This window comes from Chiloscyllium plagiosum, chromosome 13 (genome assembly GCF_004010195.1).
Source record: "Chiloscyllium plagiosum isolate BGI_BamShark_2017 chromosome 13, ASM401019v2, whole genome shotgun sequence".
In the NCBI taxonomy this organism is placed as follows: domain Eukaryota; kingdom Metazoa; phylum Chordata; class Chondrichthyes; order Orectolobiformes; family Hemiscylliidae; genus Chiloscyllium; species Chiloscyllium plagiosum.
In genome coordinates, this window is record NC_057722.1 from 5,977,294 (window position 1) to 6,002,420 (window position 25,127).

General features: G+C 46.7%; 1 protein-coding gene across 1 annotated transcript in view; it reads right to left on the reverse strand.

The window, feature by feature from the left end:
- LOC122556262 (unconventional myosin-VIIa-like) overlaps window positions 1-25,127 on the reverse strand; it is a 74,833-nt gene that overhangs the window by 35,209 nt on the left and 14,497 nt on the right. Inside the window, exons 4-12 of the mRNA XM_043702890.1 lie at window positions 24,141-24,325; window positions 20,982-21,103; window positions 17,299-17,441; window positions 15,478-15,591; window positions 11,995-12,148; window positions 11,011-11,087; window positions 9,296-9,415; window positions 4,813-4,955; window positions 3,074-3,284 (exon numbers count right to left, since the gene is read on the reverse strand). Of these exons, the coding sequence (XP_043558825.1) occupies window positions 3,074-3,284; window positions 4,813-4,955; window positions 9,296-9,415; window positions 11,011-11,087; window positions 11,995-12,148; window positions 15,478-15,591; window positions 17,299-17,441; window positions 20,982-21,103; window positions 24,141-24,325 (1,269 nt within the window). The remainder of the gene's footprint in view (window positions 1-3,073; window positions 3,285-4,812; window positions 4,956-9,295; window positions 9,416-11,010; window positions 11,088-11,994; window positions 12,149-15,477; window positions 15,592-17,298; window positions 17,442-20,981; window positions 21,104-24,140; window positions 24,326-25,127) is intronic.

A 25,127-nucleotide genomic window follows, 5' to 3' on the forward strand; every position in this document is an offset into this window, starting at 1 on the left:
GAATAATAATCCTTCATCCCCAGAACCATCCTGAGAAATCTCTTCTGCATTCTTCACCAAAGCTTCTTTTGCAGCTGCTGCCTGCTTCTTACAACTGGACACAGTACTCTATTTGCAACCTAGCCAATGTTTTACAAAGGTTCTGGCATAATTCCATCAGTTCACTCACTCTTTAAATCCTCAAATTCCACATATTCTATTCGTCAGCTCAGTTATCTTAGCATGTTTTGTGTGAAAGCATCTCCAGGTCTCTCTGTCCTGCCACTCTCTCTAAAATTTCACCATTTGGCATTATCCCATGTCATTCTTCCTGCAAACTGTATCATTGGCATTAATTTTCATTTGGTCTGTACATCCGTTCCACTAACCTGTCTATCCTCTTGGTCTCATTACCATCTTGACTACTGACTGCACACCAAGTATTTTAGCACCCACATGTTTCAAAACTGCATCCTGTACACCACACTGCCCCCAGTCCAAGCCCTGAACGTAGATACACTTCAAAATAGTGCCACACTGTACTCAGGTCCTGAGACGGCAGGTGGGATCCCAGATTAATAGCTCTTCTGAAAGGCAGCACCTCCAACAGTGTTGCACTCTCACAGCACTGCCACGCACAGTCAGTCTAGATTTCATTCTCTCTAGAGTTGTTTTTGACCCCACAGCTTTCGTACTCAGAGATGAGTATGGTCCCCACTGGATGAAGGCTGGTACAGGTGGGGAAACCACATTGTCAAACTGGTGTTATATCCCTGATGCCAGTCAGGAGAGCATGTGACTCTTAATCTCAAGGTCATGGTTTGGAGGCCCACACTGCGTTGGTTCATTTCAGGGGTGGCACGGTGGTTCACTGGTTAACACCAATGTCTCACAGTACCAGGAACCCAGGTTCGATTCCACCCTCAGGAAACTGGCTGTGTGGGGTTTGCATGTTCTCCCCGTGTCTGCGTGGCTTTCCTCCGGATGCTCCAGTTTCCTCCCACAGTCTGAAAATGCACTGGCAAAGGTGGATTGGCCATGCTAAATTGTGTAGGGATGTGTAGGTTAGGTGGACTAGCCAGGTTAATGTGGGATTACAGGGGAGAGGGGTGGGATGCCTGGACTCAATGGGCCAAATGGCCTGCTTCCACACTGTAGGGATTTGATGAAGTGAGGTAGTTATCCAGGCTTTGGGACAGTGAATACAGGAAACCTTTGGCTCTGTCTAAAATCTGGAAAAATCCATTTACTCTGTAAAACTAAACTACCCAATTGCCCGCTCTGCTGTCAAATAGAAGCTAAATGGACAACGATGCCCCCCACCCCCCCCACCCCACCCCAAACTGGCATCATATGCCGCACCCGATGCCAAAATGTGAGATCCATGTGGTGTATTGCTCCTTCCAATTGGCCAGGTTGGGGTCAAGTGGCACAGAAATTTTGAAGCAGGTATGAGTTTTGCTTCTAGCCCAGAAATTGTGATCAAGTGAGATCAGTGCTGGATCACTCTGAATCCTGGTGTGATCCCACCTTCAGAGTAACAGTGTCCCGACTTAGTGGGGCAGTGCCATGGTCACTATTATGAAAATACTTAGCCCCCAATTTACCCGACTGACTAACACAGGATAAAACACTCACCAGGTTTCTGTACTTAACAAATAAAATGGTTAAAGACATTTATTCATAATTAACAATTAGCAGTTAGGAAATATGAATTGCTAACTTATCACTCAACAACCTAAACTCTACCCCGGTTTTAAAACAATTCTCCTCCTCATAAAATAGACAGACACACAAAGACAAGATTTGGTATGCTTGACTTTATTAGTCAGTTCATTGAATATTGGAGTGGGAGGTCATGTTCTCATTGTACAGGACACTGGTTAGGCCACTACTGGAATATTGTGTGCAATTCTGGTCTGCCTCCTATCGGAAGGATGTTGTGAAACCTGAAAGGCTTCAGAAAAGATTTACAAGGATGTTGCTAGGGTTGGAGGGTTTGAGCTATAAGGAGAGGCTGGATAGACTGAGGCTGTTTTCCCTGGAGCGTTGGGGGCTGAGGGGTGATCTTATAGAGATTTATAAAATCATGAGGGGCATGGATAGGGTAAATAGACAAAGTCTTTTCTCAGGGTGGGGGAACTAGAGGCCATAGGTTGAAGATGAGAGGGGAAAGATATAAAAGGGAGCTAAGGGATAACTTTTTCACATAAAGGGTGATAAGTGTATTTAATGAGCTGCCAGAGGATGTGGTGGAGGCTGGTACAATGACAGCATTTAAAAGGCATTTGGATGGATATATGAGTAGGAAGGGTATAGAGGGATATGGGTCAAGTTCTGGCAAATGGGACTAGATTTTTTTAAGATACCTGGTCAGCATAGACAAGTTAGACTAAAGGGTCTGTTTCCCTACTGTACATCTCTATGACAAAACATGAATATCAAAGATTACAAAAGAAAAAATAAACCACAGGCAGTACAGTTCATTCGCACTAATCTGGAGCTGACAGAATCCCTATAGTGTGAAAGTAGGCCATTCAGGCAATCAAGTCCACACTGACTGTCTGAAGAGCATCCCATCCAGAACCACCCCATTCCTGTAACTCTGCATCTCCCATGGCTAATCCACCTTGCCTACACATCCCTGGACACTATGGGCAATTTAGCATGGCCAATCCGTCTGACCTACACATCTTTGGACTGTGGGAGGAAACCGGAAAACCCGGAGGAAACCCACACAGACATGAATGGAATCTAGTGTTGTGTAGCAGCAGTGCTCACCCTTGAGATACTGTGTCCCTCACCAGATGAGTTGCTGCTTTTAGTTTCTTGAAATTCCTTTTGGTTCTTTGCTGTTGGCACAAGGATGTTTACGCCCTGATTCCATTCACTGATGAGAATTCATCCTTTCACTGTCTTTAAAGACATTTGATTCCTTCAGCCGGGAGATTTGCAGAGAACAGTGAGTGGAAGACAGCCAGATGTTAGTGGAGACCTTTGGGTTCAGTGAGATTTGTCACCCTGCCCAATGTGTATTTTCATGCGAACAATGTTTCAGTAAATAAAAAGGGAATGCTCAGCCAGGGCAGCTTACCTTCGGGAACTTACTCTCCTCATCAATCAGTGAGATGATATTCATCGGTTTGACCGCAAGGATGTCTAAAGTCGTCTGGTTGTCAATGAAATCCATGTGCTGCCAGTCGATGTTCTCCTGAACGTACTCCTCCTGTTCCTCTTTGAAGACGCACTTCACGAAGAACTGCTGCAAGTGCTCATTGGCAAAGTTAATGCATAGTTGCTCAAAGCTAAAAAAAAGGAGGGACATTGCTATCACCATCCTCATTACCAACATCCACCAGCATCATCTATAGCAGTGCCCAAAGTAGGTACCAGAAATCACGAGAAACCATTGCAAAGAATCTAAAGGGTATCTCATTCTGGCTGGTACTGTGTTGAGAACTCTCCTTTTACCCCAGGAGGTCCAGCCTAACATAACCTTCTTTCTCTGTGGGTAATGGATGAAGCATTTCCTGGATGAGTGCAGCTCCAACAATACTCAAGAAATTCAACACCATCATAAGACAAAGCAGTCCACTTGACTGGCACCACCGTCGACATTTATCTCTTCACCATTGATGCTCAGGATGAGTGGTGTCTACAAGATGCACTGCAGCCACCCGCTCAGGATTCTCTGACAATACCTTCCAAATCACAGCCACCACAATCAAGAAGGGCAAGAGCAGCAGATGCATGAGGAAACCCACCCCCCCTCACGCTCCTACAAAATCACCTGACCTGAAGCAACACCGTCATTCCTTCACTGTCACTGGGTCACCATCTTGGAACTCCCTCACTAACATTACAGTAGCTGTACCTAAACCACATAGACTGTGGCCGTTCAACGTAGCTCAGCACAATATTCTCTCAGGAAATTATAAAACCTTGAGGCATAGAAGCAGATGTAGGCCATTCAGCCCCTCAAGTCTGCTCCACCATTCAATGAGATCATGGCTAATCTAATAATCATCAACTCCACTTTCCTGCCTTTCACCTCTAACTCTTGATTCTCTTACTAATCGAACATCTCAAATATAAATATACTTACCAACCAGCATCCACAGCCCTCTATGGTAAAGCATTGCACAAATTCACTACCTTTTTGAGAAAATAAATTCCTCGCCTCTGGCCTAATTCAAAAACCCCTTATGTCATTTGGTTCTGGATTCTCCCACAAAGGAAACAAGCTCTCCTCATCTACCCTGTCAAGCCCCTAAGTTTCTAATGTTTCTTATGTTTCAATAAAGTCATCTCTCATTCTTCGACACTCAAACGAGTACAGGCCCAAACAACTTAACTTCTTGTCATAAGATATCTCCTCCAAATCTGCTTTCCAAACCTTCTCTGGACTGCCTCCAATTTCAGTATTTCTTTCATTAGATAAGGGATTAAAACTTAGGTGAGGTCTAATTGGTGGCCTTGTATAGACTTAGTAGGACTTCCCTATTTTTATAATCCATTCCCACTGGAATAAAGGTCAGCATTCCATTTCTCTTCCTGATTACCCACTGAAATTGTGAAATTCCCAAATCCCCTCATGTGGCCTTGACAGTGATACCCTTATGCCATGAAAAATCCCACAATTTTTATGAGAATTGAATTTAAATTCTGTCAGCTGCTATTGTGGAAGTTGAACTGATGATGTTAGCCTGAGCTCCTGGATCACTAGGGGCTGCTGATGTTATTGCTATCTCAGCCGCCATTCCCTTGACCATTGGAATGGAGCAAATCTAAACAAATACCTGCCTTGTCAAACATTTTAAAGACTCGAGATACCTGTTTGAATCAAAGTTCTCGAAGCCGAAGATGTCCAGCAAACCGATCGAACTGCAAACCTTTCCTGGACCCTTTGTGGTGGGTGTGTTGATGACAGTGTTAATCTTTTTCACGATCCACAGAAAGAGAAGATCGTATATTCCCTGGTTAAAACAATCATAGAGCTGGGTGATATTGAACATTGAGCAAAACTCACAAGACGCGAACTACATCTTAAACACGCTAGTCTCAGCAAGTACAAGGAACAACTCAACCCCAACTCCCCACACCCCAACTCTGGGGAGATACTGTTAGTTATATGGGCCACAGCCCTTTGAATGTTTTTTTGAAGCAACTTCAGGGCAAGAATTTATAATTATTTTACCATACTTAAAGAGTGACTGAATACTTAGGAAACTACCAGGTAAGATTAGATTACTTACAGTGTGGAAACAGGCCCTTTGGCCCAACAAGTCCACACCGACTCTCCAAAGAGCAACCCACCCAGACCCATTCCCCTACATTTACCCCTTCACCTAACACTACGGGCAATTCTCATGGCCAATTCACCTGACCTGCACATCTTTAGACTGTGGGAGGAAACTGGAGCACCCGGAGGAAACCCACGCAGACACGGGGAGAAAGTGCAAACTCCACCCAGACAGCTGCCTGAGGTGGGAATTGAACCTGGGTCTCTGGCACTGTGAGGCATCAGTGCTAACCACTGTGCCACCATGCCGCCCTTAGAAGAGAGAATTCACACAGATTTCACATGGCAGCACAATGGCTCAGTGGTTAGCACTGCTGCCTCACAGCACCAGGTTCGATTCCAGCCTTGGGCGACTCTCTGTGTGGTGTTTGCATGTTCTCCCTGTGTCTGTGTGGGTTTCCTCCCACAATCCAGATTAGGTGAATTGTCCATCTGTGTTCAGGATTGTGTAGGTTAGGTGCATTAGTCAGGGGAAATGTACAGTAATAGGGGTAGGGGAATGGGTCTGGGTGGGTTACTCTTCAGAGGGTTGGTGTAGACTTGTTGGGCCGAATGGCCTGTTTCCACCCTGTAGGGATTCTATTCTTCTTCTATCATTTGTAAAAGCTCAACAAATCTGAAAGAAGTTTTTGAAATTGTAATGTAGATAGAGATGGAGTACATCTGGACTTTCTAATTTCATAAGGTACTACACAAAAGGTTAATATACAAGGTAAGGTACCATGGGGTTAGGGGTAAGCAGATAGTTGGGATAAATGGGTCTTTGCTGGTTTGGTATGATGTAACTAGTGGGTGCCACAGGGTTCAGTCCTCAGGACCCAACTATTTACAATCTATATTACTGACTTGGTTGCAGCGATAGAAAGTAACAGAGCCAAATTGCAGATGACACTAAATTAGGTGGGAGAATGAATTGCCATGAAGAAATAAGATATTTTTAAATGGATATGGGCCAATGTTTGGCAGAGGTTTACTGTGAATAAATGCAAGGTTATCCGTTATGATTGCAGGAATAGCAAGGCAACTTATTCACTAAAGTTCTTTGGCACAGAGGAATCTGGGTATCCTTGTGCATGGATCTCAAAAATCGAGTATGCAAGTTCAGCAAGTCATGAAGAAGGCAAATGGAATTTGGCATTCATTGCTAAAGGAATACTTTATAAAAGTAGAGAAGTGTTGCTGTAACTCTACAAGGCGTTAGTGAGACTTCACCGAGAGTGTAACATACAGTTTCGGTCTCCTTGCCTGAGGAGGGTTATAATTGCATTGGAGGCAGTAAAGATGAGATTCACTGGATTAATTCCAGAGGTGAGGGGCTTGTCTTCTGAAGAGAGATTGAGCAGTTTAGGCCTAAACTCTCCGGAGCTTAGAAGAATGAGAGGACATCCAATTGTGGTATAGAAGGCACTGAAAGGAGATTGACAAAGTAGACATGGGCACTGGAGCGTGTCCAGCGGAGATTCACAGGGATGATCCCTGGAATGGTAGGCTTAACATTCGATGAATGGCTGAGGATCCTGGGATTGTGCTCATTAGAGTTTAGAAGGTTGAGGGGAAATCTAATAGAAACTTACAAGATAATGCATGGCTTCGAAAGGGTGGGAAGTTGTTTCTGTTAGGTGGGGAGACTAGGACCCGTGGGTACAGCCTTAGAATTAGAGGGGGTCAAATTAGAACGGAAATGAGGAGACAATTCGTCAGCCAGAGAGTGTTGGGCCTGTGGACTTCATTGCCCTGGAGCGCAGTGGAGGCCGGAACGTTAAATGTCTTCAAGGCAGAGATTGATAAATTCTTAATCTCACAACAAATTAAGGGCTATGGGGAGAGTGCGGGTAAGTGGCGTTGAAATGCCCATCAGCCATGATTAAATGGTGGAGGGGACTTGATGGGCTGAATAGCTTTACTTCCACTCCTATATTTTTTGATCTTAGGGGAAGGATGTTTCCTCATGTGGGCCAATCTAGAATGAGAGCTCAACAGGGGATGGACAGATTTTTAATGAGTAATGGGTTGAAGGATTATGGAGAGTGCTCAGGAAAGTGGAGTTGTGGCCGAGATGACATCAGCCATCATCATATTAAACAGCGGAGCAGACTCGAGAAGGTAAATTGCCTGACTCCTGCTTCTAGTTCTTACGTCCTTAAAGTGGTGGACGGGACAATGTTCATGATGATTATTTCTATGCCCAGAAGGAAGGTGCTGAAGTTCAACATAAGAGACAGTTCATTAAAGCTGAATCTCATGGAATTGGAACCAATTATTGACCTGGTTAGGAAATTGCCTAAGTGGCAGGAGGATGGAGCCAATGAAGGATCATCAGGTATTTTGACAGGTAATGCACAATGAGTGCTGTCCCACCAAGATCTGTGTTTGACCTCAAGGATTTACAGTATTTATTAATGTATTGGCAGAAAGCATAGGGGACTGTCAAAGAATACAGGAGAATATAGATAGACTGGAGAGTTGGGTGGAGAAGTGGCAGATGGAGTTCAATCCAGGCAAATGTGAGGTGATGCATTTTGGGAAGTCTAATTCTAGAGTGAACTATATTATAAACAGAAGGGCCTTGGGAAACATTGATGAGCAGAGAGTACTGGGAATTCAGGTCAATTGTACCCTGAGGGTTGCTGCACAGGTGGATAGTATGGTCAAGAAGGCATATGCTGTGCTTGCCTTCATTGGATGGGGTATTGAGTACAAGACCTGGCAGGTCATGTTAAAATTGTACAAGACATTGGTTCAGCCGCATTTCGAATACTGTGTACAGTTCTGGTTGCCACATTACCAAAAGGATGTGGACGCTTTGGAGAGGGTGCAGAGAAGGTTTACGAGGATGTTGCCTGGTATGGAAGGTGCTAGCTATGAAGAGAGCTTGAGTAGGTTAGGTTTGTTTTCATTAGAAAAAAGGACACTGAGGGGCGACCTGATTGAGGTCTACAAAATCATGAAGGGTATAGACAGGGTGGATAGAGACAAGCTTTTTCCCAGGGTGAGGGATTCAATAACGAGAGGTCACGTGTTCGAAGTGAGAGGAGAAAGGTTTAAGGGGGATACACATGGAAAGTACTTTACACAGAGGGTGGAGGTGGCTGGAATGCATTGCCAGCAGAGGTAGATTCATTTAAGGTGCGTCTGGACAGATGCGTGAGTAAGTGGGGAGCAGAGGGATACAGATGCTTAGGAATTGGGCGACAGGTTTAGACAATAGATTTGGATCGGTTCAGGCTTGGAGGGCTGAAGGGCCTGTTCCTGGGCTGTACATTTTCTTTGTTCTTTGTTCTTAGATGGAAGCATAAAGATCAGGAAGTCTGCCAGTATCACAAAGCAGGCAGCAGCGCGTATATTGTAGATGAAGATAAAGCATAAACTTACAAAGAAATGTTTATGAATTAAGTCAGTGGGTAACACTGTGACAAATAGCTTTCGAACCAGGTCTCCCACAACAGAACTTCTAAATGTTGAAAAGCTAGAAACTGCAGAGCCCCCAAGAGACTTACAGAATTCAATCAATTCAATCTAGAATTGAAAGCCAGTTTCAGCAACAGTGAACATGTAATTGTTATCGATCGTTGTGAAAACTGTCTGCCTCGTTAACTTTAGGGAAAGAAATCTGCCATCCTTACCCGGTCTGACCTACCTGTGACTCCAGACCTATAGCAATGTGATTGGGGTCTTGAGCCCCCTCTGAAATGCACTTAGTTCAAGGGCAATCAGGGACGGGCAAGAAATGCTTTGACGCCATGAAATAATGAAACTTTAGTGAATTACGGAAGAGTCTCAGGGAGTTGGATCGGCTCCTCTTGTTCCCGTGCGGGGGAAAAGACCATCAGCCATTCTATTGGATATAGTGCCCTGCTCTCTCTAGAGCTCTGCATACAGCTACATGTGGAAGGGAGACAGTTGTGATATCCCCACAATGTAACTGTCATACACTCAATAAGAAAAAGTATCTGGTTGAGCAGTGGATGTGGATTAGTAAAGAGACAGGTAACACTTGTGGCTTTATTGTCTCACCTTCACCAATGCATCCCGACTAGATGCTGCCTGGGTTTTGCTGACTGGAGTGGTTACATTCTCCCCCCTGATCACGATGGATCTGTGAGTCAATGCCTTCTTCAGCTCCAGTGGGTTCACCTGTAGCATAGACAGGGAGACAGAGACACCATGTTATTCCTACACCTCCAAAGGTGAACGGAGCACAGTCAGAGCCTGTCATTGGCCCAGATTAGAAGCAGCAGCCAAGAGCTCACAGATCATAACTCATAGAATCCCTACAGTGTGGAAGTAGGCCATTCAGCCCATTGACTCCACACTGACCCTCCAAACAGCATCCCACCCAGACCCACCCGCCTTACCCTACCCCTGTAATCCCACAATTCCCATAGCTAACCCACCTAGCCTGCATATCCATGCACACGATGGGCAATTTAGCACGGCCAATCCACCCTAACCTGCACACCTTTGGACTGTGGGAGGAAACCGGAGCACCCAGAGGAAACTCACGCAGACACGGAGAGAATGTGCAAACTCCACATAGACACTTGCCTGAGGCTGGAATCGAACCCGGGTCCCTGGTGCTGTGAGGCAGCAGTGCTAACCACAGATGACCTCAGGGGATTTCTCAAGGTCAATTACATCAAGTTCCAGCACTAAAGGGGCTTGCTGTTGGGATTGGAGGAAGGGCAGAGATGTGTAATGTTGTGTACATATTACTGCTTTAACCTCTTCCATCTCCTGCACACCACAACATTAATAATTATGGAAGTATTTTGATGAATGTGTTCTGGACTAGTTTCTTGATCACTTGAGGGGATTGGAGAGGAGTTTACTGGAGCTTGTTTACCCCACAGTGGACCTGGAGTTTTTTTTTAATCTTTGTTGGCAGGGGTGGGGGGGGGGGGGGGGTGGGTGAAGTAGGACAAAGGAAGAGGTTGTGTGGAAAAATGTCTGTGCAGTGTTATGATGTGAAAGTGCTGGCGTTGAACTGGGGTGGACAAAGTTAAAATGTTTATAGTCCAACAGGTTTATTTGGAAATACTAGCTTTCGGAGCTCTGCTCCTTCATCAGGTGGCAAGTGTGTCACTGAGATGTTAGCTTTTTCTTACACTGATAAAACATTAAGTTATCTCCAGACTGTGACTTGAAAGAAGTTCTATGGTTTACATATTAATCAATTGAAACCTGCATCCCTATTTGAAGTGATTGAAGACTTAACAGCAGTCTAGATTTGTTCAATATATCGCATCAATTGTATGACACTTTTACTATAAATTCTGTGTCCTATGATCCTGTCCCAATTGCTGCCTGACAAAAGAGTAGCACTCCAAAAGCTTTTACTCCCAAATCAACCTGTTGGACTCTAACCTAGTGTTGTGTGATTTTTAAACTTTATACAGTGTTAGATTGACCATTGTGGTGTCTCTGCCTCAGCCGTCCATTTTGTAGCTTTGTAGGATCACTATGAGGACAGAGTACATCTGGTCCCTACAGTTCAATCCCTTGCTTCCATATGAACAGACCCATGGGATGTGGAAACATCCAGGAACAGTGGACAGCGAGGCTGGACACCTCTCTGAAAATCTGAGCCAGGGCCATTCTGTTTCTGTCTCCATTACCTTTCCACAGTCACAGCGATACATCCCCCCCCATCATAATAGGACATTCACTCCTGAATATGCAAGCTCTATGGTAAAATGTGTGACATGTTTAATGAGGACAATTTCATTTACCTCAAGTAATTTTGTGGCCACGGAGAGATGCTTGGATTCCAAAAGCTCACAACAATCCAAGTTATCATACACAGCAGCTATATGGGAACACAGAATAAGCAGCATTGATAACATTTCAAAGAAATCTGAATGGCATTATATATGTGTGTGTCTGTGTGTATCTGTGTACCTGTGTGTTTGTGTGTATCTGCATCTGTGCACATCTGTGTCTATAGCTGTGTCTGTGCACATCTGTGTCTGCATCTGTGCACGTCTGTGTATATCTGTGCATCTGTCTGTGTACTTGAGCACTTGCAGATGCATGTATGTGTGCCTGTTTGCGTGTGCAAATGCATGTGAGTGTATGTGTGCCTGAGTTTGTGTGCTTGCACATGAATGCTTGTGTGCGCGTATGTGATTATATCAGATTAAAAGTAAATGCCTATAAAGGTGTCAGAAATAGCAGTAAGTCTGAGAATTTGGAGATGTTTAGAATACAACAAAGAAAAAACAAGAAACTGAGAAGCAAAAGGAGAATGGAACATGAATACAGTCTAGCAAATACAATAACATGGACTCTAAAAGCTTCGATAGGCATTTAAAAAGGAAACATTTGGCTAAAACAAATGTCAGGCCATTACAGAATATATAATGGGGAACAGAGCAATGGCAGAGAAACTAAGTGATTACTTTGGGTCTGTATTCACTGAGGAAGATACATTAAGTATCCCAGACCTAGAGATCCAAACAGTTAGGGAGGATGAGGAGCTAAAGGAAAGTAGCATCAGTAAGAACCTAGTAATGGAGAAAGTAATGTGTCAGGAAGCATATTCTCAGGCCTGCCTGTTGTTGAAGCAACCTTCTCCTCCCAGGAGCCTACAAGATATAGTTTAATAAACCAGGAAGCCATTTCCAGGTGGCTGTAGTTATTTTTATGGTTTCATGTATCTTCTACTCTGAAAGTGTAAAGATGTTGTCAGCTGCTTTCTCTAGTTTTTCTTTTACCTTGAAAATGCAGATTTCCCAGATGTAAAATAGCAGCCAGTAGCTTATTGATATCCCACTGTTCACTGTTGGAAAATGTCAGGATTTTCATAGCTGAGCAAATATCAGCATAGTGTCTGACGTCATCATGTCCATCAGTACTCGTACAGTTACCCTATGAAAACAAAGTCACATGCAACTGATCGGAGATGCAATTACCCCAAACACTAACCCATTTTAGAATGAATTAGGGAATTCCTAATTATTTGCAACCACCCTGCTAAACTCCAACTTACTCCTGGTATCATTGGACTCAATGAATCCCATTTGAAATGTGGAGTTGAAAGGTATGTGATGTATATATGTAAATACCTTTTTTGAGGATTTGAACTGTAAACTAGTGACATATGGTTGTGGTTCTGTTCGCCGAGCTGAAAATTTTTGTTGCAAACGTTTCGTCCCCTGTCTAGGTGACATCCTCAGTGCTTGGGAGCCTCCTGTGAAGCACTTCTGTGATGTTTCCTCCGGCATTTACAGTGGCCTGTCCCTGCCCCTTCCGGTTGTCAGTTTCAGCTGTCCGCTGTAGTGGCCGGTATATTGGGTCCAGGTCGATGTGTTTGTTGATGGTGTTTGTGGATGAGTGCCATGCTTCTCGGAATTCCCTGGCTGTTCTTTGTTTCCCTTGCCCTATAATGGTGGTGTTGTCCCAGTCAAATTCATGTACTGGGACAACACTACCATTATAGGGCAAGCCAAACAAAGAACAGCCAGGGAATTCCTAGAAGCATGGCACTCATCCACAAACTCCATCAACAAACACATCGACCTGGACCCAATATACTGGCCACTACAGCGGACAGCTGAAACTGACAACCGGAAGCGGCAGGGACAGACCACTATAAATGCCGGAGGAAACACCACAGAAGCACTTCACAAGAGGCTCCCAAGCACTGAGGATGTCACCTAGACAGGGGACAAAACGTTTGCCACAAAAATTTCCAGCTCGGCGAACAGAACCACAGCAACGAGCACCCGAGCTACAAATCTTCTCCCAAACTTTAGTGACATATGGGTTTTGGTCTATTTTCATAACGGGGTTTAAAATTTAATTAGGTCTGTCTTTCCAGAGCTATGATTTTAAATCAATATGTGCTCCTGGAGTGCTAATGAACATTTGTTTATTTTATTTAATTTGATTTGATTTATTATTGTCATATGTTTGTAGGTACAGTGAAAGTTTTTGTTTCGCATGCAGTGCAGGCAGGTCATACCATACAAAGTGCATTAGGGTAATAGAACAGAGCGAGGAATATAATGTTACGGCTGCAGAGAAGGTGCACAGAGAGCGAGATCAACATTAAATGTAAAATTTGAGAGGTCCATTCAGAAGTCTGATAACAACGAGGAAGAGGCAGTTCTTGAACCTGTCAGTGTGTGTTTAACATTTTGTATCTTCTGCCCAACAGGCAAGTTTGGAAAAGAATATAACTGGGGTCGTTAATGATGTTGACTGCCTTCCCAAGGCACTGAGGAGTGTCGATGGAGTCAATGGATGGAAGGTTGGCTTGAGTGATGGCGTTTATATTGTGGGGTTTGCAATAGAAGAAAGCATTGAAACATTAGATTGCTTTTGGGTTTAGAACAATCAATGATTGATTTTAGCTTAGAAAAATCAACGATTGAAAAGCTTTTGGGTTCAGCCCAGAGAGAACCTGACTGGAAGTAAATACACATAGAGTCTCTCCTAGATAAAAAGGAATTGTTTGGAGCACTTAAGGAAATAAGTTATCTCTGTGGAAAAGTGCAGTTTGGTAAATTTACAGACCAGGAGTATTTGGTTTGAAATTATCATAAGTCTGAAAAATTTCTAAGTTCTCAATTATGTGAATATTGCACAGAAAATCCCTCACAGTTCATAGGACCAGAACTTAGCAGAAATAGGACATTCAAACCTACAAATTTGATGGGAATTGAATTTCTCTGGATTTCCATTAACTGTAAAATGATGGTGTTGGGGAGTAGGTGGGATTTTGCGTGGCCGTGCTTTATAATCTATGTTGGATAGTTTTGTTTAGATTAGATTGTTAGATTAGATTCCCTACAGTGTGGAAACAGGCCCTTCAGCCCAACAAGTCCACACCGACCCTCCCAGACCCATTTCCCTACATTCATCCTGACTAATGCATCTAACACTACAGGCAATTTAGCGTGGCCAACTCACCTAACCTGCACATCTTTGGACTGTGGGAGGAAACCGAAGCACCCGAAGGAAACCCACGCAGACACGGGGAGAACGTGCAAACTCCACACAGTCAGTCGCCTGAGGCGGGAATTGAACCCAGGTGACCACTGAGCCACCATGCCACCCTTTAACTTAATTTTATTTCTTTTGTGTGATAAACTTCTATTTTATTGTTAAAACCAAATCTTTAGCCTGGCATATTTTAGGAAATGACTGACACAGTAAAGTCAGAAAAAAAAGAACCAAATATGACCAGATTTCATATCGGAATTTCACTTGTCTGGTTATATCATCATTTGGAATCCAATAGTTATGAAGATAAAGATTTTTCAATCTATATATATAATGTATCAAACTTGATAGAAGAACCAGTCAACCTTTGAAAGAATTTAATTCGACATGACACACCTTGATGTGGAAAGTGTACCATTTAACAGCAGGAGGTGTTCCACTGAAACAGTTTGAGGAGATCTGTTAAGGAGAAGCATTATTTTTGTGTGTCCCTTTCCTCCACACCTTTTGTTTATGGGCCCATCATTCTAATCAGCCCATGACCTCTGTCTAAATACAAGGTCAATTTGTCGATATGGTTCCATTGACAGGAGGGTTTGAGTTATAAGGAGAGGCTGGATGGCTGGAACATTTGTCACTGGAGTGTAGGAGGCTGAGGGTTGACCTTATAGAGGTTTATAAAATCATGAGGGGGAATTGTTGACATGAATAACCATGGTCTTTTTCCAAGGGTAGGTGAGTCCAAAACTGGAGGCCATGGGTTTAAAGTGAGAGAGGGTAGATTTAAAAGGGTACAGAGGGGAAACTTTTCACGCAGAGGGTTGGTGCATGTATGGAATGAGCTGCCAGAGGAAGTGATAGAGGTGGGTACAATTACAACATTTAAAAGGCTTTTGGATAGTTGCATGGATAGGAAAGGTTTCGGGGAATATGGGCCAAATGCAGGCAAATGGGACGGGTTCAGTTAGGATACCTGGCAACCCTGGATGATTTGGACCAAAGGGTCTGTTTCTGTGCTGTACGACTGCAAGACATTATGCCTAAGAGTCTTGTCCCTTTCAGAGTTTAAGACACAGTAAATAAAGAGAGATAACAATGTAAGTTAAATCTTAAATGTCTGATACACCCTTACTAGAAATTGGAATCCTTACTAGACGTTCCCTGGACCTGCATGAAGCTGTGTCATTGTGTTAGTGTGATATGTTTCAGTGCAATGGTGGGTAAGTACACCTTAATACAGCGTATCTCACCATCGTCAGATAGTCAAACTCATGTGCTGTGCCTAGACTGAGGAGTTTCTTCTGCTCTGTGTTCATCCCCATCAGTATACTGTAGAAAATGTGATAGTTTCTCTCATCTGCAGCCTGAGGAACAGAGAACACCATTCAATAAATGATTCTATCAAACAGCAAAGTAAGTGCCAACCTAATGTTTTAGCCATGAAGAGTGGTTCTTATTTACTTTATATTTCCTCATTGAGCACATACCATGACCCACTGCTTTTGCCATTGACTACTCCACTGTATAATCTGATGGTCTAGTATAGCAACCTGCCCACAAAAAAAAACAGTCAAGGTGCAACTCAACTCAACAATGCACATCCCCACAGTTACCCTTTGACCTGTTCAACTGCACCTGGTCCCAGTCTGAAGCAACATTGCTTCCCCCCCACCCCATCACCACTGGTGTGCCCCATGGAGCCCCCATTCTGCAGCAGTGACTCTCTCCCTGAGCACAACTCTTTCTTTGGGGGTGGGGGTGGGGTGCAGGGTTACCCACAACAAATCCCCTCCCAAACGCTTGGTAAATTGGCCAGATTGTTAACAGCCCGATTTAAAGGCCCTAATTGACATATTTAGTATGCAGATAAGACCCAGGCCCAATCTCTGTCCATCCCATCATGGGTCCCTCCAACTCTACTGGTCCTTACACCCATCCCCCCCTGATTTGGCCCAGTAATATTTTGCCCATTATGCCTTTATATCTGGTAATGTCTTTGTGTAACCGATGCCTCTCAATGTATTTCTTTGACTTTTCTTGCATGGGATGTGGCCAAGGTGGCAAGGCTGCCCATCCCTAGCTGCTATTTAAATGATAGGCCTCTAGACCATTTCAGAGGGCAGTTAAGAGTCAACCACATTGCTGTGGGTCGAGAGCCACATGTAGACCAGACTGAGTAAGAATGACAGGTTTCCTCCCCTAAGGAACGTGAGTGAATGGGTTTTGTCCATTGGCTGCTGTTAGATTAGCCCTTTATTCCCCTTTAAAACAGAATTCAAATTTCACCACCTTTTGCCATGCTGGGATTCTCCACAACCACCTGAAGGAGCAGTGCTCCGAAAGCTAGTGCTTCCAAATAAACCTGTTGGACTATAACCTGGTATTGTGTGATTTTTAACTTTATACACCCCAGTCCAACACCAGCATCTCCAAATCATGGATGCAAACCCACATCCTAATGTCTCTAACAACTGGTTCTAGAACAAGAGTGATAGCTCTGATCTCCAGGCCTGCGTGCCCACAATCTGGGCCTGTGGTTTGGCAGTGTCGCTAACCCCACTGATGGACAGGGCATCAGATGCAATGGGCCTCCATCAGTGAGTCTGTGAGCCACTCACACACAACACCAAAATATCCTGTTCACCAGGGGATTCAGGACCAGTATATTGAAGACTTGTTTCGGCGGAAATGACAAATTTATAGAAGCGTAGCAAACGTGAGGCCATTCAGCCCATCATGCTTGCAGGTCTTCAGCAGACCAAAACCCCCGACCCGGCCAACACAATCCTTACCGCCATTGCCCTGGAATTTGATTCACTGTCAAGTGTTTATACCTCGGGCTGTGGGAGGTGGACTGGCTGCTTTGATGGACATTACTATGAAGGGTTAACAATGCTAAAAGAGGAACTGGCTTTCTCACCATGCTGAGGCAACATTCCCAAACCAACAACTGGACAGTGAGTGACTCTGAGAGAGTCTAATCCTGGCCATTGGCTCAGTTGTAATTTTACTTTGGGTTGTGGGAGCCAGTGTTAAATTGGAACTGCCCTGACCAATCACGGGGCACTCACCAATTGGCAGACTCGGGACTTCTCCAGTAAATACTGCTCAATCTTTGCACCCTCGATAATTCCATCATCGCTGAAGTAGATTTCAACATATTTCCCAAAGCGGCTGGAATTGTCATTTTTTACAGTTTTTGCATTTCCAAAAGCTGTGAAAGGAATGGTGTTAAAGGCAGTTTGAGACAAACAGGAACATCGATAGTATCTGGTCAGCAGTCTCACAGATTGACTATCAGTCAACAGCAAAACAACATAAAGGTACCATTCATGGATCTGTCCCCCTGGAACCACCTGCCACATAGAATATTCCCCTGGAACTACCCCGCCATCTGGAACTACCCACCATTTGGAACTGTCCCCAATGGGGAACGGCGCCCTGTGAGGAACTGTCCCCCATGAGGAAATGTCCCCCCTGGGGAACGGTGTCCCGTGAGGAACTGTCCTCCATGTGGAAATGTCCCCCATGGGGAACGGTGCCCTGTGAGGAACTGTCCCCCATGGGGAACGGTGCCCTGTGAGGAACTGTCCCCCATGGGGAACGGTGCCCTGTGAGGAACTGTCCCCCATGGGGAACGGTGCCCTGTGAGGAACTGTCCCCCATGGGGAACGGTGCCCTGTGAGGAACTGTCCCCCATGGGGAACGGTGCCCTGTGAGGAACTGTCCCCCATGGGGAACGGTGCCCTGTGAGGAACTGTCCCCCATGGGGAACGGTGCCCTGTGAGGAACTGTCCCCCATGGGGAACGGTGCCCTGTGAGGAACTGTCCTCCATGGGGAACGGTGCCCTGTGAGGAACTGTCCCCCATGGGGAACGGTGCCCTGTGAGGAACTGTCCCCCATGGGGAACGGTGCCCTGTGAGGAACTGTCCCCCATGGGGAACGGTGCCCTGTGAGGAACTGTCCCCCATGGGGAACGGTGCCCTGTGAGGAACTGTCCCCCATGGGGAACGGTGCCCTGTGAGGAACTGTCCCCCATGGGGAACGGTGCCCTGTGAGGAACTGTCCCCCATGGGGAACGGTGCCCTGTGAGGAACTGTCCCCCATGGGGAACGGTGCCCTGTGAGGAACTGTCCCCCATGGGGAACGGTGCCCTGTGAGGAACTGTCCCCCATGGGGAACGGTGCCCTGTGAGGAACTGTCCCCCATGGGGAACGGTGCCCTGTGAGGAACTGTCCCCCATGGGGAACGGTGCCCTGTGAGGAACTGTCCCCCATGGGGAACGGTGCCCTGTGAGGAACTGTCCCCCATGGGGAACGGTGCCCTGTGAGGAACTGTCCCCCATGGGGAACGGTGCCCTGTGAGGAACTGTCCCCCATGGGGAACGGTGCCCTGTGAGGAACTGTCCCCCATGGGGTAATGTGCCCTGTGAGGAACTGTCCTCCATGGGGAACGGTGCCCTGTGAGGAACTGTCCTCCATGGGGAACGGTGCCCTGTGAGGAACTGTCCCCCATGGGGTTATGTGCCCTGTGAGGAACTGTCCTCCATGGGGAATGGTGCCCTGTGAGGAACTATCCCCCATGGGGAATGGTGCCCCGTGAGGAACTGTCCTCCATGGGGAACAGTGCCCTGTGAGGAACTATCCCCCATGGGGAATGGTGCCCCGTGAGGAACTGTCCTCCATGTGGAAATGTCCCCCATGGGGAACGGTGCCCTGTGAGGAACTGTCCCCCAGGTGGAAATGTCCCCCATGGGGTACAGTGCCCTGTGAGGAACTGTCCCCCAGGTGGAAATGTCCCCCATGGGGTATGGTACCCTGTGAGGAACTGTCCCCCATGTGGAACTGTCCCCCATGGGAATGGTGCCCTGTGAGGAACTGTCCCCCAGGTGGAATTGTCCCCCATGGGGAACGGAGCCCTGTGAGGAACTGTCCCCCAGGTGGAACTTCCCCCCATGGGGAANCAGGTGGAAATGTCCCCCATGGGGAACGGTGCCCTGTGAGGAACTGCCCTCCAGGTGGAAATGTCCCCCATGGGGAACGGTGCCCTGTGAGGAACTGCCCTCCAGGTGGAAATGTCCCCCATGGAGAATGGTGCCCTGTGAGGAACTGTCCCCCAGGTGGAAATGTCCCCCATGTGGAACTGTCCCCCATGGGGAACGGTGCCCTGTGAGGAACTGTCCCCCAGGTGGAAATATCCCCCATGGGAAACGGTGCCCTGTGAGGAACTGTCCCCCAGGTGGAAATGTCCCCCATGGGGAACGGTGCCCTGTGAGGAACTGCCCTCCAGGTGGAAATGTCCCCCATGGGGAAGTGTGCCCTGTGAGGAACTGTCCCCCAGGTGGAAATGTCCCCCATGTGGAACTGTCCCCCATGGGGAACGGTGCCCTGTGAGGAACTGTCCCCCAGGTGGAAATACCCCCCATGGGGAACGGTGCCCTGTGAGGAACTATCCCCCAGGTGGAAATATCCCCCATGGGGAACGGTGCCCTGTGAGGAACTGTCCCCCAGGTGGAAATATCCCCCATGGGGAACGGTGCCCTGTGAGGAACTGTTCCCCAGGTGGAAATATCCCCCATGTGGAACTGTCCCCCATGGGGAACGGTGCCCTGTGAGGAACTGTCCCCCAGGTGGAAATGTCCCCCATGTGGAACTGTCCCCCATGGGGAATGGTGCCCTGTGAGGAACTGTTCCCCAGGTGAAACTGTCCCCCATGGGGAACGGTGCCCTGTGAGGAACTGTCCCCCAGGTGGAATATCCCCCATGGGGAACGGTGCCCTGTGAGGAACTGTCCCCCAGGTGGAAATGTTCCCCATGGGGAACGGTGCCCTGTGAGGAACCGTCCCCCATGCAGAACCGTCCCCATGCAGAACCATCCCCCATGCAGAACCGTCCCTCTATGTGCAACTGTCCTCCATGTAGAACTGTCCTCCTCGAACTATCCCCCATTTGGAGCTGTACCCCATGTGGAACTGTTCCCCCAAGTCTAGCTATCCTCATGTTGAATTGTTCCCCTATGTGGAACTGTCCCCCAGGTCAATTTGTCCCCCTATGATACTCTCCCTCTATGAAACTATCCCCCTTTGGACTGTTCTCCCATGTCAAATTGCCCCCTTATGGAACTGCCCCCCATGGAACTGTCCACCTATGAAACTGTCCCCCTGTTGTCCTCCCCATCCAGGATCTGTCCCCAGTATGGAACCGTCTCCTTGCCAGAGTCCGCCTGTGGAACTGCCCCCCACATGGATGTGTTCCTCATCCACTCCCGCTTGCATCTGTTCTCTCCCGCTTGTAAAAGCTTCTTTATGAGGGGCAGGGAAGCAGATTGAGGGACAGAATGAGAATTTGAAACATAGATGTGACATTCACCTATCAGTCCCTAAAAGCATGAAAAACAGTAACACTAGGTATGGACAGGTTTCCGATTGTAAATGAGGTAAGTGTACCTTGGCTACAAGGGGTTGCAGTGGCTAAAAGGCAGTGAAGTGTTGGATCAATCACGGTCATCAGTTGAAGAAGAAAGTGCCTGACGAAGGGGCATTGCTCAGAAAGCTTGTGATTTTAAATAAAGCTGTTGGACTATAACCTGGTGTTGTGTGACTTCTGACTTTGCAACCACACAACATAAGAGTCCTCACTTGTAAATTATATAGGGAGCAGGAGCTTGAACAGGTCACTCTTAGAGAGTCTGAACTCTCAGACATATCTCTCACCGCTGAGCTCTCAGTTTGATGCTCCCTGCTGTAAGTGTTACCTTCCAGAATCGGGGTGGCCTCCAGAATCTGCTGCTCGATCCACAAGTGCTGCCCACTGACTGCAGCCAGAAACTGCAGGATTAGCTTCGCACTCTCCGTCTTCCCGGCTCCCGACTCCCCACTGAAACCACAAACACTCGGTGTCATTTTGTGCTGCTTTATCATCCACTGTGCCCCACACACACACAGACAGAGAGAGAGAGACACACACACACAGACACACACAGAGACATGGAGAGAGAGAGAGACACACACACACAGATACACACAGAGACAGACACACACAGATACACAGAGAGAGAGAGAGACACACACACACAGAGACAGACACACACACGCACAGACACACACACACAGACACATACACACACACACGCGCACACAGAGACACACATACAAACCCTGACCTCTGCCCACCCCAACAAAGTACACCTGATACCACCCCCACCTCCAACATCACTCAGCACACAGAGACCTTGGTTAGCCGAGTAAGTTCCTAACTATAGACCACCTCTGGAAACTTCTCTTCAACCAGACAGTCCTAATTGCTCCCTTCATACAGCCCCCGTCAAGTGGCTGACTGAGACCTGTAATAATTGTATCCTTGTTATTTTGTTAAGGACATTGTTTAATTAACAATATAAAGAGGGCTTGCTGGTTCACATGAGCGTGTATGTAGGAAGCCGACATGTGTCTTTTCTGAATACAATAAATTTGATTTGATTTGATTGACTATTGTCACATGTACCTAGTTACAGCAAAAAGTTTTGTTTTGCGTGCAGCACAGACAGATCATACCATACAAAGTGCATTAGGATACTAGAACAGAGCGAGGAATACAACCTTCCAGCTGCAGAGAAGGTACACAAACAGTGAGATCAAAATTATATTAAAAAATGTTTAAAAAATCGAGGATAATATGTGCGTCTGGTCCCATACTTCATCGCAGACTTGGATTCAAATTCACAGTCATTTCCCCCTTTTGGCCCTCTCCCTATGGAGTGTGGAATCTCTTCCAAATGAAAATTTGTGTCGTGGGTTAATCATTTACCAGGTTTCTTGTTAGATTAAGTTTACTTCTAATAAACGAGTTTTATTTTTAAGTTCTGGTGGATGTCTCTTTTATTCTGGTTAGCAGCACAAAGGATAAATAGATTGACCGTTTTGGTGATAAAACAAAATAAAATATTTAGACTGGTACAGCTCATGGAGAAGTTGAGTTTGATAATTCACAAACTGCTCCCATTGGAGCACTATCTGTCCTTCGACAGTCTGAAAAATCCCCATGTGGACCGAAATTATGTGGATTCTGGGCTGTATCACAAGACTGACAGAATGTTCTGTTACAGCTCTCAGCGATTGTTGTTACCTTTTTGAACAACTTTGTTGTAGGAGTTTAATGTTCCGCGACAGATCAGGATATGTGTAATCTGAATGGATCATAGAATCCCTACAGTGGGGAGCCCTACACTATCCCATCAAGCTTACACTAACCCTCTCCCCACAGCCCCGTGGTTAATCCACCCAGCCAGCACAGTGGGTAGCATTGCTGCCTCACGGCGCCAGGGACCTGGGTTCGATCCCAGCCTCAGGCGGCTGTCTATGTGGAGTTTGCACGTTCTCCCCGTGTCTGCTTGGGTTTCCTCCGGGTGCTCCGGTTTCCTCCCACAGTCCAAAGATGTGCAGGTCAGGTGAATTGGCCGTGCTAAATTGCCCGTAGTGTTAGGTGCATTAGTCAGAGGGAAATGGGTCTGGGTGGGTTACTCTTCAGAGGGTCGGTGTGGACTTGTTGGGCCGAAGGGCCTGTTTCCACACTGTAAGGAATCTAATCTAGGGATGTGTAGGTTAGGGACCAGAGGAATCACAAAACCTGCGCCCACACCTCCTCCCTCACCTCCATCCAAGGCCCAAGGGAGCCTTCCACATCCATCAAAGTTTTACCTGCACATCCACAAATGTCATTTATTTTACCTGTTGCTCCCGATGTGGTCTCTTCTACACTGGGGAGACAGGACGCCTACTTGCAGAGCGCTTCAGGGAACATCTCCAGGACACCCACACCAACCAACCTCTCTGCCCCGTGGCCGAACACTTCAACTCCCCCTCCCACTCCACCAGGAACATGCAGGTCCTGGGCCTCCTCCACCACCATACCCTAGCCACCCGATGCCTGGAGCAAGAACACCTCATCTTTTGCTTCAGAACCCTCCAAGCACACGGCATCAATGTGGATTTCACGAAGGGCTTATGCCCGAAACGTCGATTCTCCTGTTCCCTGGATGCTGCCTAACCTGCTGCGCTTCCCCAGCAACACATTTTCAGCTCCCAGCCTCATTCCTCATGAAGGGCTTTTGCCCTTCATCATTGATTTTCCTGCTGCTCGGATGCTGCCTGACCTGCTGTGCTTTTCCAGCACCACACCCTCGACTCTAATCTCCAGCATCTGCAGTCCTCACTTTTGCCTTGGGTAGGGGAATGAGTCTGGGTGGGATACTCTTCGGAGGATTGGTGTGGGATTGTTGGGCCAAATGGCCTGTTTCCACACTATAGGGATTCTACGACGATAAACTGGTCAATTTAGCACAGCCAATTCACCTGACCTGCACATCTTTGGACTGTGGGAGGAAACCGGAGCACCTGGAGGAAACCCACGCAGACACGGGGAGAATGTGCAAACTCCACCCAGACAGCTGCCTGAGGTGGGAATTGAACCTGGGTCTCTGGCACTGTGAGGCAGCAGTGCCAACCACTGTGCCACCGTGCCGCCCTTAGAAGAAAGAATTCACACAGATTTCACATGGTAGCACAATGGCTCAGTAGTTAGCACTGCTGCCTCACAGTGCCAGACACCACACAGATAGTCGCCCGAGGCTGAAATCGAACTTGGGTCTCTGGCACTGTGAGGCAGCAGTGCTAACCACAGAGCCATAATACTGCCCAATACTGCTGGATATTCTTATTGTGACCAATCTATGTCTTTAAAACTGGAATCCTCCCCCCCTCCCCCAGGTCTGCTGTTTGTCACTCCACCAATTCACGGCCTCAATGGTCAGCAAGTCTCAGGTCCCAGAAGGCAGGGTATGGCCCTTCCATCCCCCTGAGCCCACATGAGCCATAGGTCATGGAAGTAACTGAGCCCCCTTTTCCACACCGCTCACCTGATAATGCAGCACTGGTCCTTCCTGCTCTTCCTCAAGTTGTTGTAGCAGCTGTCGGCAATGGCAAAGATGTGAGGGGGCAGCTCTCCGATGTGCCTGTTGGTGTAGAGATTGATCTGCTCGGTGGTGTACAACGGGAGCAGCTGGTATGGGTTAAGGGCGACGAGAATAGATCCGCTGTAGGTCTGATGGAGGGAAAACGTCAGAGAGCTCAGAATGGGACGTTTTCCCAGGGATCTGCAAACCCGCCCTCACTTCCTTTGCAATTTGGCTCCCAACAACAACTCAGACAGTCGGAATCAACACTTACAAAGACAGGGCTCGTCAGCATGGATTTGTTACAGGGAGATCCTGGCTGACTAATTTCATTGAGGCTTTCGAAAAGGTGATGAATATATTGATGAAGGTAGTGTAGATGACGTGGTTGACATAGGCTTGACCATGCCTTTGACAAAGTCCCACAAGGAAGGCTGGTCCAAAAGGTAAGAGTCCATGGCACCCAAGGCAAACTGGACCCAAGACTGGTTTGCAAATGGGAGGCAAAGGGTGATGGTGGAAGGTTGTTTTTGTGATTGGAAACCAGTGACCAGCTATACCACAGAGATCAGTGCTGGGACCTTGCTGTTTATTATGTTCACTAATGACTTGGATGCGAACATAGGAGGTGTAATTAGTAAGTTCGCAATTGACACAAAAATTAATGGTGCATTGATAATGAGGAGGATGGTCTCAGGCTACAGTCTGATATCAATCAGCTGGTAAATTGGGCAGAGTAAAGGCAGATGGAATCTAATCCTGATAATTGTGAGGTGATGTGTTTTGGGAGCAGGAGAATCGATGTTTCAGGCATAAGCCCTTCTTCAGGAATGAGGAGGGTGTGCCAAGCAGGCTAAGATAAAAGGTAGGGAGGAGGGACTTGGGGGAGGGGTGTTGGGAATGCGATAGATAGAAGGAGGTTAAGGTGAGGGTGATAGGCCGGAGAGGGGG